Source organism: Gavialis gangeticus, unplaced genomic scaffold, assembly GCF_001723915.1.
Source record: "Gavialis gangeticus isolate Ggan-Ray unplaced genomic scaffold, GavGan_comp1, whole genome shotgun sequence".
NCBI classification, from domain to species: Eukaryota; Metazoa; Chordata; order Crocodylia; family Gavialidae; genus Gavialis; species Gavialis gangeticus.
The window spans coordinates 250,770,409-250,785,595 of NW_017729032.1; the positions used below are offsets into that span (position 1 = coordinate 250,770,409).

General features: G+C 44.9%; 1 protein-coding gene across 1 annotated transcript in view; it reads right to left on the reverse strand.

The window, feature by feature from the left end:
* Positions 1-15,187, reverse strand: part of EPHA6 (EPH receptor A6) — a 1,262,645-nt gene that overhangs the window by 1,172,210 nt on the left and 75,248 nt on the right. The window contains exon 2 of the mRNA XM_019525724.1: positions 11,854-11,918. Within this exon, the coding sequence (XP_019381269.1) occupies positions 11,854-11,918 (65 nt within the window). The remainder of the gene's footprint in view (positions 1-11,853; positions 11,919-15,187) is intronic.

Here is a 15,187-nt window from a genome sequence, read left to right on the forward strand (position 1 = left end):
ACCAATAACCAATTGAACTAACATTCAGTTTTCAATTGGGAAAGGCAAAAGGCCTGCACTGACCCAGGCCAATAGGCCAGGGGTGCTAGAGCACATCTCCCAGCCTGCTGGCCATTGCCAGCACAGCCAAGTGTCTCCAGTTGGCTCCCCAGTACATGCCCCAACCCCCTGCTGTCCCCTCACAGGGGGTAAAGGAGCCCCTTGTCTGGGTGCTGGCCCACCTTGGGGGAGCCTCCTACTTAGGAGGCTTCCCCAGGCCAGGCAGGAATTCCCTCCCTCCCAGCTGCTGATTGCTTCACTGCTGCCACAAGAGGGAGAAGGAGTCCTCCAATTTGGGGGCTTCCCCACACCCCAGCCCAGGGTCCCCCAGCCCTAGGGAGCTGAAGGTAATTCGCCTCCCTCCCAAACCCCAGGGTTGCTTGCCTTAGCTTCTTCCAGTCTCCAGGACAGCCCAGGGAAGCCTCAGGGAGTGGAGGGAAATTCTTCCACTCCCCTGCAGCTAGTTTTGCCTCAAGACTTGCAGCAGTGAAGCAAAACCACCTGTGAAGCAGCAGAATTTTCCTCTGCTCCCTCAGGTTGCCTGAGACTCACAGGGGCTAAGGGAAGCAGCTCTGGGTTTCACGAGGGGAAGAATGTCCCTCAGCTCCCTAGGGCTGCCCTCAGCTGGGAGACCCTTGGCTGGGGTGGGGTGAGGTGGGGGGGAGGAGGGAGCAAGGAGGGAAAGCCCCTTCCAAGGTGGGGGCTCCTCAGTGCCTCCATTCTGGTATGCATGGCTAGGCACCTGGCTGGGAGGACTTCTTCTCCCTCCTTCTTGTGGCAGCTGCTGAAGCAAATCAGCAGCTTGGAATGGAGGGGGAGGAAGGATGCAGAGAGTCAAAAATCCCCCACCGCATAGAGGCTTTCTCTCTCACCCCATGTGCTGTATAGACCCTGGCCAGAGGGCATCTGGGGGTCTATTCCCCTGCACTCCCACCCTCCTCCCCCGGCCCCTCAGTCCTGATGAGGAAGCCAGGAGGCAGACTAAGGAGCAGGCAGGAAGTAGGCTAAGGACAGAGGCAAGGCATGGTAACGTACTGCAGCAGACAGCACAGCCCAAGGTTGCAAAGCACCCTGGGATGCTGGGAGAGGGGAGGGGATGGACTTGTAGTTAAACTTGAACCAGGAAGGGATTTGGGACACAAGTTTCATAAATGGGTTTGACCCAAATCATAGTTTCATAGTAGGGTCGGAAGGGACCTGAGCAGATCATCAAGTCTGACTGCCTGCCATGGCAGGAAAGAGTACTGGGGTCAAACGACCCCAGCAAGGTGATTGTCTAGCCTTGTCTTAAAGAACCCCAAGGTAGGAGCCAGCACCACTTCACTTGGAAGTTGGTTTCAGATCCTAGCCACCCTGACAGTGAAGTAGCACCTCCTGATGTCTAATCTGAATTTACCCTCTGCCAGCTTGTGACCGTTATTTCTAGTCACTCCTGGTAGCGCTCGGGGGGAACAGGGACTCCCCCAATGCCTGCTGGTCCCCTCTGACTAGTTTGCAACAGGCCACTAGATCCCCCCTCAGCCTTTTCTTGTGGAGGCTGAACAGGTTCAGGTCCCGTAGCCTCTCCTCGTAGGGCCTGCCCTGCTGCGCCCTGATCATGTGGGTGGCCCTCCTCTGGACCCTTTCCATGTTGTCCACATCCCCCTTGAAGCGCGGTGCCCAGAACCGGATGCAGTACTCCAGCTGCAGCCTGACTTGTGCCGCATAGAGGGAGAGTATCACCTCCTTGGATCTGCCTGAGATGCATCTGTGGATGCATGACAAGTTGCGGTTGGCCTTTGTGACTGCATCCCCACACTGCCGGCCTATGTTCATCTTGGCATCAGCGATAACTCCAAGATCCTTTTCTACCTCTGCACTGATGAGAAGGGAGTTCCCCAGCCTGTAGGTATGCTGCTGGTTCTTTCTCCCCAGGTGCATCACCTTGCACTTGTCAGCGTTGAATCCCATCCTATTCTTATCTGCCCACCCCTGTCTAGGTCCGACTGTACCCTATTCCTTCCTTCTAGTGTACCCACATCCCCCCATATCTTAGTGTCAAATCTGACAGGACCTGCCTCTAATGAACCCGTGTTGGTTGCCCCTAAGCATAATCTCCCCTGCTGGCCCCTTGTGGACATGTGCTAGGATAATTCTCTCAAAAAGCTTACACAGGATTGAGGTAAGCGTAACTGGCCTATAGTTCCCCGTGTCCTCCTTCCTCCCTTTTTTGAAGATGGGAACTACACTGGCCCTCTTCCAGTCCTCTGGCACCACACCAGAGCACCACGAGTGCTCGTAAAGCTGACCTCAGCTAATTCCCTCAGCACTCTGGGGTGGAGATCGTCCGGACCAGCTGATTTAAATACATCCAGTCCCTCCAGAAGTTCCCTGACTAGATTCTCACTGACCCTTGGCCTAGGTGAGCCTCCCCTGGGGCCTGAGGGGGGCCCAGTGGGGGGGCTGATCCGGTCCCTGCTCAAGAAAATGGAGGCAAAGAAGTCATTAAATAGGTTAGCTTTATCGTCTGGTGTGACATCCAAATTTCCTAGCGTGTCTTGCAGGGGCCCCACGTTACCCGGTACCTTGTTTTTGCCCCCTATGTATTTAAAAAAGTACTTCTTGTTGTCTTTGGTCCCAGTAGCTAGTCCCAGTTCCATCTCCACCTTGGCCTTCCTGACTGCCCCCCTGCATCCCCGAGCAACCGCAGTCTAGTCCTCCCTGGTGATGGCCTCTCCCTTCCATTGGGTGTACACTTCTCTTTTAGCTAGGAGACATTCTTGGATGCTTTTGGTGAGCCATGGGGGCTTTTGCGCCCTCCTGCTCCCTTTGATCCATGTCAGGTACCTCTCCACTTTAACCTGAGCTTCTACATTCCCCTTTCCCCCCTACCCTAGCCTGTCCCCTGATGCCTTCATTTCCATTTTCACTGACTGGCTTTCTTACGTGCATTGCATGCCAGCCTCTGGTTTCTTTACTATTCCTTCCATCCAGGAACAGCACACACACAAAGTGCAGGTGCTTCCTCAGCCCAGTGAAGGGTTTTTCAACCCAAAAGCTTGCCAAGATATATATCTCTAACTATTCAGTTTGTCTACTAAAAGATACCAGCTTAGATTGACCCAAAGAAACTCATCTCCCAGTGCTATGTCCTTAGACAAACACCCCTAGCACCTGTCCACCGTCAGCTGACAGGAGGGACGCGAGGCCCTGTGCACATCTAAGCCCCAGGGTTGGGGCTGGCAGGGAGAGTTCTATGGCAGCTGCTGTAGAAGAAGCTCCTGCAGAAAAGATAAGAAAAGCTTTGTCATAGTTAGCCTGCCTGAGATGCTAGTGCTACTGTGCTGCAGTGCTTACCTGTTGTTATTTAAAGAGGTGAACCAGACTGAGGCCATAGGGGAGAAGCAGGCCTCATTGGGACACACTACCATGTCACCTAGAGACCCCCAACACCAGTGAGGGTGCACCTTAACATACACACACACACACACACCCATGAGTTTTGTCATCAGCTTAAGATGCAGTTTCCCAGAAATCCCTCCACCTATCTCCTGGAAACTTGGCAGGCTTCATGTCCCCAGATGGGGCTACCATCCCTGCTGTTTTCATCCAAATCTTCCCCCAAATGACAAAGATATAGGCATTTTTGTGCTTCCTCATTACAGCTTATGGGTGAAATGTTGAAACAGCAAAACAGTTTTGATGAAACAAAATGGAACAGTGCTTCAAAATGAAACTGGAAACTAAACACTGTCCCATTGAAATGGAAGTCCAAACAAAACAATGCTGTTTCACACAGCCCAGTGGATACCACAAGTATGGGAACTGGGAAACATATTCAAATCCTTTCTATAACAACTTCAGGAACTACTTCCACTAATCCTGCACTCTCCAACCTAAGGAACATTCTTTATGCTTGCATAAATTTACAAAAAAAAAAAAGTGACCTGTGTATCCAACTGTAGTACTCCTCAGTGAAGAGCTATCAACATTAATAGAAACTATTTCTCACTCAAATGGCATGTTTTCTGCCAGACACAACAGACTTCAACAACAAAATCCAAAATATCAACCACCTTCCTGAAGTGGCTATACTTGCAACCATTGACTTTACACTAACATCAGTCCAAAATATGCCAAGCTCTCCAGGAGTCATCTGGGGGTACACAATTTTTAGAAAACGGCATCATCAAACCCACATTCTACCTGCATTGCATAGATAGCATCTTTATCATCTGGACTGAAAAATGGACTTCCTTACCAACTTCCACCACCTGCTTAACAATTATCACCCCTCAAGCAAATGTTCTAGGGAATACTCTTACACTAAAATCAACTTTCTAGATACCATGATTCATGCTTCGGATGGCATGTTATAAACCAAAATACACAAAACACTCATGGATTATCATACTTATGTGCGCAAAGCCAGCAATCATCCCAAGCACACAAAAAGGTGTAATCTACAGTCAAACCCTCAGATACCACCGCATGTTTTCTGTGGGGGAGAAGGTTTGCAACACCCACCTTGCCAATCTGAGATGTGTCTTTATACAACAAGGACACTCCAGTAGGGAAATAAAACATATCTTTGAAAGAGTCACTCAAATACCCAGCAGAAACCTGCTACAAAATAAAAAGACACATTCCGGTGACTACACACCTATGGTGGTCACCTACCACCCCACACTTGAACCAATCAGAAGAACTATCAAACCATTACAACCTATACTCAAAAAAGATACTCAACAAATATTATCAGGCCCTCCTATCCTGGCTTTTGAACAACCCCCTAACCTTAACCAACTCATCAGAAGGAAACTCCCCATTGTTCAACAGACATCAAATGGGATATAGCTTGGTCTTACACATTGATGCAACAATTCTCCACTACAAAGACAATCACCACCAGACACAATGAACCCATCAGAATCCATGGATCCTGCACATACCTTTCCCAAAATGAGGTCTATCTGATCCAGAACACCAAATACCTTGACAGTAATTATTTGGGTGGACTTAAACTGAAGTTATACATCAGAATGATTTCTCTTAGAAAAAAAATTAAGAGGACTGTGGCAGGGCACTTTCACTTTAAGGGCAGAAAACAGGCAGCAGCCGGGTGCCTGATGAGGGCAGCCATTTTGGACCCTGGGATATAATCTGGGCTGCAGTTTGCTGCAGGAGAAAGGAGGTAACATCAGGCTGAGAGTCTGCTCTGGCATGGTCAGGAGGTAAGAGCAGGGGCTATGGGGTGGAGGTGACTCCTTGTCCTAGGTAAGATGTATAACTGCACCCTGTCAGGGAAGGGTGGTGTGAGCCCCCAGAAAGTGCCAAGCCAGTTACCCCCCCAGTGAAAGGTGGATGTGAGTGCCTTATAACTCCAGTCCCACATCCCTAGTGGTGTTCTAATGAGCAGGGGGAGCCCCAAGGCAGAGCTCAGGCTGGAGGAGAGACCTGGGGCTGTGCCCAGGTAACAAGGGAAAGCCTGGGGGCACAAGTGAGACCTGAGTGAGAGAGGCAACGAGTAGAGAGACCCCATGAGTGTGGGTGAGTGAGGAGGCCCACTGGGGGCATAGTGACCCAGCAAGGGGCTAGGAGTGAGATAGACCTACAGTCATACAATCACTCAGTCAATGCTCAGGTGATGGTAGCGGGAGACATACAACAGACTGCGACAGGGCTGACCAAGGAGAAGAGAGCTAAACCCAAAGCTGGGTGAGGCCAGGTAGGATGAGTGTGGCCCTGCGAGAGAGGGCAGGATGGAAGAGGCTGGATGAGAGCCAGAGGAGTAAGTGGGACCCCGGTACCACTCCTCGTGGTGTGTGAATGGCCCTCCAGGGCTGTAGAAAAGAGCTACAACTGTGTGCCCAGTTTGCTCTGGCCATAGGCCAGCAAAGTAACACACACAAAGTGACATGTCCAAGGCATGGGACCTGTGAAGGAGAGGTTGGAGCAGGTATTAGGCCCTTATCAGCAGGGTGAGTAATGGGTAGCCTCCCACCTTAGTAATAACTCTCATTATTTTTCCATCAAGGTGTGGCAGGAAAGTGAAGCGGACAGTTACCCCAGGAGCAGGGCAGCCAGCAAAGACCTGATGCGGAGGCACCCTGTTACAAGGACAAGAGACATTGGTAGGAGCACATTTTTCACATTTTTCTGAACTTACTATCCTTGTGCTCAAGGGAAATATACAAAACACCTTCAAAAGGCAAGCCTGGAAACAAAACAAAAATGCATAGGCTGGATGGACCCTGAAAATCAAAGACTGAATAGTGAAACTTTCCTTCTCGCATTGTAAGAGGGCACGGGCCCCTGGACCTGTTATGGTCTGAAGTGCCCTTCTGGGCCCAGACACAGAAGCTAACTTACCAAGGAATGTAGGACCAATTGTGTGGTGGAAAGAGATGGTGCCCAGGGTGAACTTGCTGGTATACATGCCCAGCACAGGGTGAAGTAGGCAATTGGGATCCCAGAGCTGGCTCCCATTGGCCAAAGGAGGCCCAGCCATAAGGTAAAGTTGGGCTGGCCAGAAGGATGGATCCCTGGAGAAGGTCAGCACGAGAGGCAGAGCTTGTGCACACTCTGCAGAGGTGTGGGATTGACAAAAGGAACTGGGACTTTAAGCATGAGCCAGACCCAGAGAATGAGTACCTCTATGAGAGAGGCAGCATGGGGATCCACAGTTGGGGTGAAGGAGCTACCACCACTGGCGAGTCCAATAAACCTCAGGGTCCTCCCTAAGAATGATGAACTGGGTTAATTGATAGGGAAGCTCTGAAGTTAGTGGTTAAAGGAGGAATGGAGTCAAACACACTTCAATCAATCCATGAATTAATTACAATGAAGAAATTAATTACAATGAAGGCTGAGAATCTGGTTCACAGACCAGACAGTCCTGGGATAAAAGGGTATAGGACCTGATTAATTAAAGAGTCAATGGATGTATTAATGGGACACTGTGTGAGTTGAGGCAATAGAAGAATGCTTGACAAGACACAAGGAAATCTGTTAATTGATGGAATATAAATAATGGTGTTAAATCTTATAGTAGATGGGCTGTAAATGTGTATGAATTAATGTAGAATGCTTGCTAATTAATAGACCCAAAATAAGGACAGGATTGAGCACAGATTAACTTGTTAATTGATGGATGGGGGCAAACAAATCAATTGAATGCTGATATTTAGCCAGAGGCAAGGGGAAAATAAGGGCCTATAATGGAAAGATACAGTGGTTACAAACTAATTGGGTAATGAAATAAAGACTTAGTGGGTGTTGTGAACCTATAAGGAATGGGTTATTATCAGTCACTCCTTGCAAGTAAAAGTCTAGAACAACTGGTCAACAATCAGTCATCATATCGCAGTTACTGTAAGGGTGAGGCCGAAAGGGAACACGGGCTTGTGTTTGCATAGGTTTGGTAAGGGCAGAGTGTACAGGAGGCAGAGCCCTGTGAAGAAAACCCTTGCTGCTACCCCTAACACTAAAGATAACTGGAAGATTTCACCTCCCTTTTTCTCTTTCTTTGCATTTTCAAACATGAAGGAATTATGGGCAAGCATACAGGAAGGCAACCTAAAGTGAAGAGGAATAGTGGCTGTGTCCCAGGAGAACAAACATGGGGGACCCCTGAAGGAGAAACCCTGAAATCAGAGGATACTCACCCACTTTAGGAGTCTGGACGCCAGACAAGCAATGCCGACAGGAGAAAACTACACAGTTCATCAGCCGCGCCTATATACAGCTGAAACCAGCAGGAGACATCACTGATGTTCGCCGGCCAGCTAGGATAAAAGCTGACACCAGCTGGGAGCAGGGGAGAGTGGGAGAAGCAGCAGAGGCTCTCCATGCCAGTGGCAGGCAGCCAGTGGCAGCAGCAGCTGCAACAAGCCTCTACGCTGGTCATGGGCAGTACTGGTGGTGTGTGGGAGGAAACCTCATTCAGGGAAGAGCAGGGGCAAACCCTGGAGACAGAAAAAGCTCCCTACACTGGGCACTCAAAGACTGGGTCAAGGGAGAAGAGTTGACCCAGAGAGAAGTGGAGGAAGCGCAGCCAAGATAGAGAATGAAGAAGCATCAGAGCACACAGCCAAGCACAGGCTTCAGGGCAGGCAATATACCGAGGCAGTCCAGCCTGATCTCTTTTTCTTTTACCAGCCTTGTGTTCCTTTTTGTGTGTCCTTCTGTTCGTTGCCTTCTGGCCTGTGCATATTCTTCTTTTGCCATTTACCTTGTTTGTTGATTTATTTTTAATTTTTTGATAACCCAATGCTGAGAGGTCCAAGCAACAACCTAATTACAAGGGCCACTCACAAAAGCTGACAAGCAGCCAGCACTGAGTGGGAGAGACGTGGAGGACAGAGGAACATCCAACGAACCCGTAGTCCATGAAGGAGGCTAGAGAAGATCCAACACTTGAAAGTGTGTGATGGGTAAGGACCATCATGACTGGAGAGCAACCCACATCAAAATCAGGTGTCCCGTCAGTGTCTGGCATATGGCAGGGTGTAGGGGAGGTGAAGCCCCATGAATATCCATCAGAAGACACAACCAATCTTGAGGGACTGCCAACAGAAGACCCCACCACTGAAGATACATTCAAAGTTGTGGCAGGCAAGTTCTGGGGTCCTCCCCGGGGTGTTCGGGGTCCCCATCTGAGGTTGCATGGAGCTTCCCTGTGCCTGTCACCAGGTGCATGTGCCAAGGCAGTGTGTGAACGAATATTCGAAGCAAGACAGGCACAGGCTAACCAGTCACTAGCAACTATGAGACTTTCACAGGCATACAATCTATCTATCTGATTGCTAGAAATCTTTCTATATGCTAAAGGCGGTCATCACTCTCTTACGTTTTGAAAGGTCTTACTCTTCCACTAATGAAACTGTCTTTTCTTCTGTTAAATTGTTTATCTGTCTATTACTGCTGGGAATGTCTCTCTTCTCCAATTTCAGAACCCTACACACTATTTTTAAATAGTGCTGTGCTTTCTTTTCTCCTTAGACCTAATGAAAAATGCTTCACATTTGAAAGCTTGTCTAAGTATCTCAATCATGCTCTTGGTCCAATAAAAGATATCACTCACAAAAACCTTTGCCTCAAACAATGTTCAATATTCTGGTAAAAAAGCCCAGAAGGGACCTTGTCAGTTGCTAGAACTGGTTCTCTGCAATCACACTCCAGAGCATTAAAGAATCCTTTTATTAAGTTTTAACAAGCTCCATTTTTGACCAGTTAGGTTTCTTACCACTACAACTGGAAGGCTTGGGAACTTTCCTGATGGAAACCAACATGCTTAATAACCTTTTTCAGATTGCTAAACTATATGTATTCACAACTAGAGTATGCCTGAGACACTGGTGTCCCTAAGTTTAAATAGTCTCTCCCTATCACTCATGTGTATCCTCCTGGATTATTTATGAAATGCTATTATAGCCCACCTCAGAAAAGCTCTTCTAGCTTCTTCTACAATAGACTCTCCATTTCCCTGACCATCTTAGTATTCTCTCCATCTGTTCCAGTTTGAATTCATTTTTCTTGAAAACAGGTGACCAGAACCATATATAGTATTCCAGAGATCTCAACTGAGCTTAGAACTGACACATTAATACTTTTTTCTCTCTAGTAGAAAAAGAGAAATCCTAAAATTATTTTCCCTTTTCTCTCAGCTATGCCATGCTGGTGGCTCATAGTTAACCAAGATCATCTCTCTTCCTGGCTCATTTTCAGCTGATGAGTTCCTAGTTTAAGGCAGAAGTTCTTGTAGTTAATCCACCATGCCTGACCTTGCACATTGTACTATTAAAATTTATACCATTTCTGTTACTCCAGTTCTGTTACTACAGTTCTTACTGTATTTTAGTCCTCCTCCACGTTGTCTTTTAATTAATTCTCTTAATTAAATCAGAAAATTTCATTACTAAATTCCTATCTTCTTTCCAGCTGAACTAATTATCAATGTGACACTACATAAAATGCTTTCCTCAAACTGTAAGCATTTAGCAATTCTTTTTCTCCAAAGCATTTATCACATTTTTTACTGATATTCTTTTCAAAATTCCCACAAAGAGGTCACATTTTTAAAATAAGCATAATCACAAACATTTAGAGCTAGCTTGTACCTGAACTCTTTTCACTGACATAGACACTTCCAATTATTCAACTAAAAGAGTAAAGTCCATTCTTCTGGTAAAATCTCAGTGTGTTTTTAAAATGTACTATAAAATTGAAGGACAAAAGACACTTTATATAAACAAAGTTTTCTGACAACTGCATAAATCCTCTAGTTTCTTTCTACTTGTACTTTCAGTCTATGAGTAGTGACAACACAGAAGCTTCTTAGAATGTGGATAATAAAATAATTAGTTAAGAAATTGGTATCAAAAGAAATTTATCTGATGCACATAATGAGACCTGCTTAATGGGTCTCATCACAGGAACAAGGTATTGTACTGTAGTTCTGTCATCAGTATGGGTGTCAGACATTGGTTTACTCATGATTTCCAAAAGAGTTTTCAGAATTTTTAGAATTCAGGCTATGTGAAATTGCAAAGCAAAAATACTGAAATATCTATTAATAGACTGAAAATGCCTAAGAATTGAAAGACCTGGGAAATATTGAAAAATGTAATTGATAAATATGAAATCAACTGAGATTAAGAAATATCACATTGTTTGAAGTCTGTAATGACACAGACACTAAAGACATTTTATAAAATGAGTTAAAGTGCTGAAGATGGACAATTTTTATTTCCTTTTCAGAATGTGAAGCAAGAATGAAAGAAAATGTTTTCAACAGCAGAAATATTTTCTGACCTACATTTGCAACTTATTTTAGAAATTAGCTGATTTCATGCATCACAGCCAGTAATTAAGAGATAATAATCACATAGAAGAAAAAACAAAAAATGACACACAAAGCAAGAGCTACTAAACTTACAGCCTGCCCAGGATACCTCACAAGCCAACTTATAAAGAGGAAATAAATACTCCAGTATACTGTATATTAATTAAAACAAACTAAAAATGTCTCGGTTTTGCTGTTAAGTGTACTGGCCATCAGACAAGGAAAACACAACCTCTGAAATATAGCCACTGAAGAAGTACTTGTAGCTGTACTTCAGTGAGAACATTCTCCTTCTCTCCTGTGGCATTACCATGGATTCTAACCCCTTGCAATTCTCCAAGACCTTGTGCCTTATGAAGTACCCAGTGCTTCCTGTTGTGTTGATCTGTATACACAGTATAGTACAATGGACATTATCCAAGATACTAAACATCTGATGTATAATTACTGAAGGAAAAAAACCCCCAATGTTTTCCATAAATAACAATTTTCTAAAATTTCCCTCATTGTTTTCATTGTATTCAGTGGGCCTTCTGAATTTGAAAGTGTGCCATCAAAAAATGTAATCCAAAAAGCCCACTTCAACCATGTGAGTGCTGTTTCATGCGGCTATAACAAATGGTGGAATTTATTTTCCTATTAAATTTAGAGAAAATCTTATTCCTGTCACCTCTCCCTCATTTTAAACATTTTAGTACAGAAAATTTTTTTTTACAACTGAATTAGAAATTTCAAACTATGGATTTAGATTACATATCCTGATGGGCTCTTATCTATGAGAATACCATTGAGTGAATATATGTACACATTTACTTGCCATTCTTGGCACTCAGTATTATCTTAGATCAGGTTCCTGCAGACTTAGGTAAACTAAAATCTTTCCATTACTACTTTTTTGCCATATTTATCCATTTAGCTATAATAATCCACTCTACTGTTAAAAGTATCTGAGTGCTGAATACAAAAACAAAAAATACTTTGCGACTTACCCCATTTAAAGGATAGGTTTTCCATCCAAGCTCTCCAAGTGCAGCTGTAGTATCAAGCAATATAACTGGAAATAATAATAAAAAGGTTTATCTATTCAATTGTTTTAGAAATGTGAAAACAGTTAATTTAAATATCAAGCTTATTAACTGGACTAATTTTATTTTCTATGACACCTGCTTAAATCCACTAAAGTCAATGGGACTGCTGGAGGATAAATAGTAGAATCTAGCCTTTTGCATTCACATTTCAAGTATTAAATATCTCAGAGGACATCACTAGTTTCATGAATATTTAATCTTTTATTTGATTTAAATTAAAATGGCAATACACTTTTAATGATTCCTAATCAGCAAAATTAAAAAACATACCTGAATAGGGAGAAAACAGTTCTGAACATTGCCCCCTTGAACTATTCCACAGAACCTCTACCCTTCCCACCTTCCTGCCTGGAAGTTAATTTGGATCCAACACTGAAAAAGGAAAAACAAACTAACTTCCTTATTTTAAACTTAAATATTCTTGGGGGGAAATGCTAAGAAACATAAAAGTTCTCTATTTAGTACTTGTGCCATATACTCAAGTTATTAAATGACTTCGTAAGTATATAACACATGAAACTAGAAGTCTGACTTCCATCTTTGAAAATCTATTTGTAATATATGTGATCACAGATGTTCTTTCCTGAGATTCTATACTATTAACATAAATTTGGAGTTCTCATATATGTTCTTAATATGACAAGTAGGTTTCATAGAATAATATTAGCAAAATACATTTTGGTTTTGTTTGAGATGTGACAAAATTAAGCGTGATTATAACGATGCAGGTCAGAATGCTCTGATGCATTCTTCTTCGTTACGTATACAAAAAAAAAAAAAATCCAAAAATACAATACCTTGTAATATGCCAGATGGTAGCTATATGTACTACTGCCCTCTAATGGATTCTTTTATGTTTGACCTTGTGATCCCATGTTAAAAAGAATCAAATTAATTAGGATGTAAATTGAAAATTTATTATTGACTAGCACCACTAATTCTATTTCTCAAGTTAAATGTATGTTTAGGAAAGGGACTTAAGATGGCACTTTTTACATAGTCAACATTTACTAAGGGTTGTGTCACACATTCAACTTAACACTTACTAAGGTGCAGTTAAAATGTGAGCAGACACAGGTTCAAGTAATTTAACACATATTAAGTGTACTCATGAGTTGCAAAGCTGTTCCTTTTCAGGGGAGGGTTCTCTCTTAATATATACTATCTTTAATAGGTCACTCTTTGAATGATTTGCAGTTGTTGCAAGTGAATGTGTGACAAGGCCCCAGACATGGAAAACTTTGAATCAACCAGTTTAGTACTGTATGTGAAATGATATAACAGCCCCCATTCATTCATTCTTCCTTTTTATGGTATTGCTTACCATCATCCTTGTCTCAAGCACATACCAGGTATTTAAGTAGTAAACTTTACAGCTACTTTCATGAAGTGAGGAATATAAGACTCAAAGAAACCTCTTTAGTTACTTCTTGAGTCTAATTCCCTGACATTACACATCCAGACATCACTTAATTTTTCTTAAATGGACCAAGCTTTGTTTTAAAACTAGTTCAGTTTCTGTACCTGCTATGTGTATTGGCTGTTTGACAACCTTACCCTTCCAATAATAAGAAATATAAATTTCTAACTCATTCATGGCCCATTTTCAACCATTTGTTCTTGTGCCAACTTTGTCCTTCAGCTTAAATTTCTTTTCCCATCCCTGGTGCTTTACTGATAGAGAGCAATCATATCATTTCTGAGCCTTCAGTTTGCTAATCTGAAATAAGCCATTTAGTTTCCTTTTACAAGATCAGCTTTCCATTTCTCTGATCATCAAAGCAGCCCTTTTCTGCACTTGTTCCTGGTTGAATTAATTTATCCTCAACATGGGCAACCATAAATGTATATAGCATTCTAGATGAGATTTTAGAAGGCCACTATACAATAACATTACTTTCCCCAATGTCTACTAGACACATCTTCTGATACATCATTGCATCACATCTGCCTTTTTCACAATATCACATTATAGTTGAACACAAAATAACTGTAGATCCCAAGGTGGCATTATTCTTTAACCCAAAATAAGGCCCATGGGCCAGATCAGGCCTGCCAGCTGATTGGATCTGGCCCACAGGCTGGCACCCACCATTTTGTTGTATCAGGCACCACCAGCAGCCACCCCTGCTGTGCTCTGCACCGGGCTGTTCCCACCTGGGACAGCATGTGCTGTACTTCCTGCCTTCCCCACTGGAGGGCACCTGCCTTGGCCAGCAGACAGTTTCTGGACAGGGTTGATGTTGCCGCTGATGCCACCACCTAGGGAACTGCAGGGTTCTCCTCCTCCTGTCCTTGCTGGAGTGCTCCAGGCAGCAGGTATGAAGGGGAAGCTACAGCATTGAGGGGAGTGGGGTAGGCTCTACTTGCAGCTCACTTTGGTTCTGCTTGTGCATGGCTGGGCAGGGGAGTGCGTGGATGGAGAGGAGGGTCCATGAAGGAGCTCATCTGCTCACAAAGCCCAACCAGGTGGGCACAAAACAGGTACGTGGGGGGAGCAGAAGCCAGTGTGGGCTTGGTGCAGCCCCACTAGGCAGGCATGTGGGATGGAAGCAGCAGGAACAGCAAGCACAGGGAGGTGTGGGATGGAGACCAAGGGAGGTGGTGGCAACAGGCTCAGCTCCCTGCCCACCCTCCCTTCCCTCTCCTAGGGGGTTCTCTTGGTGCCTACCAGAAGCAGCTGCTTCCTTGCCCTGTGCAGTGCACGGCAAGCCAGGCAGGCAGCACTGATCCCCTTCCCCCTCCTCTCACCTGAAGATGGGCTGGGCTCAGCCACATCCCAAAAAGCAGGTGGGGGGGAAGCTGGGTTTGGGAAGGAAGCCCCCCACACATGCACACCCAGCCTACCCACACCCAACCACACACTCCACACATGTACTCACACCCCTCACATACCCAACACTGTCCCCCACACCGCAAACATACATCCCACCATACCCACATCCCACCTACACCCCCTCCCCACACGCACACTTCACCCTCTCATACCTACACACATACCCCACATCTCAGCCACACACATCTCATCTCCAACCATATCCACACACACATCCAACAAGGTCCCACACATGCACCATACAAACCCCACCATACCCAGACACCCAGATCCCACACCCCCACATCTCAACCACACCCACACACCCCACATCCCCCCCACACCATATCCACACACCCCCACACACAATGCAAGCACCCCCCACCCCTCTACACACAATATACAAGCAACCCCCCCCCC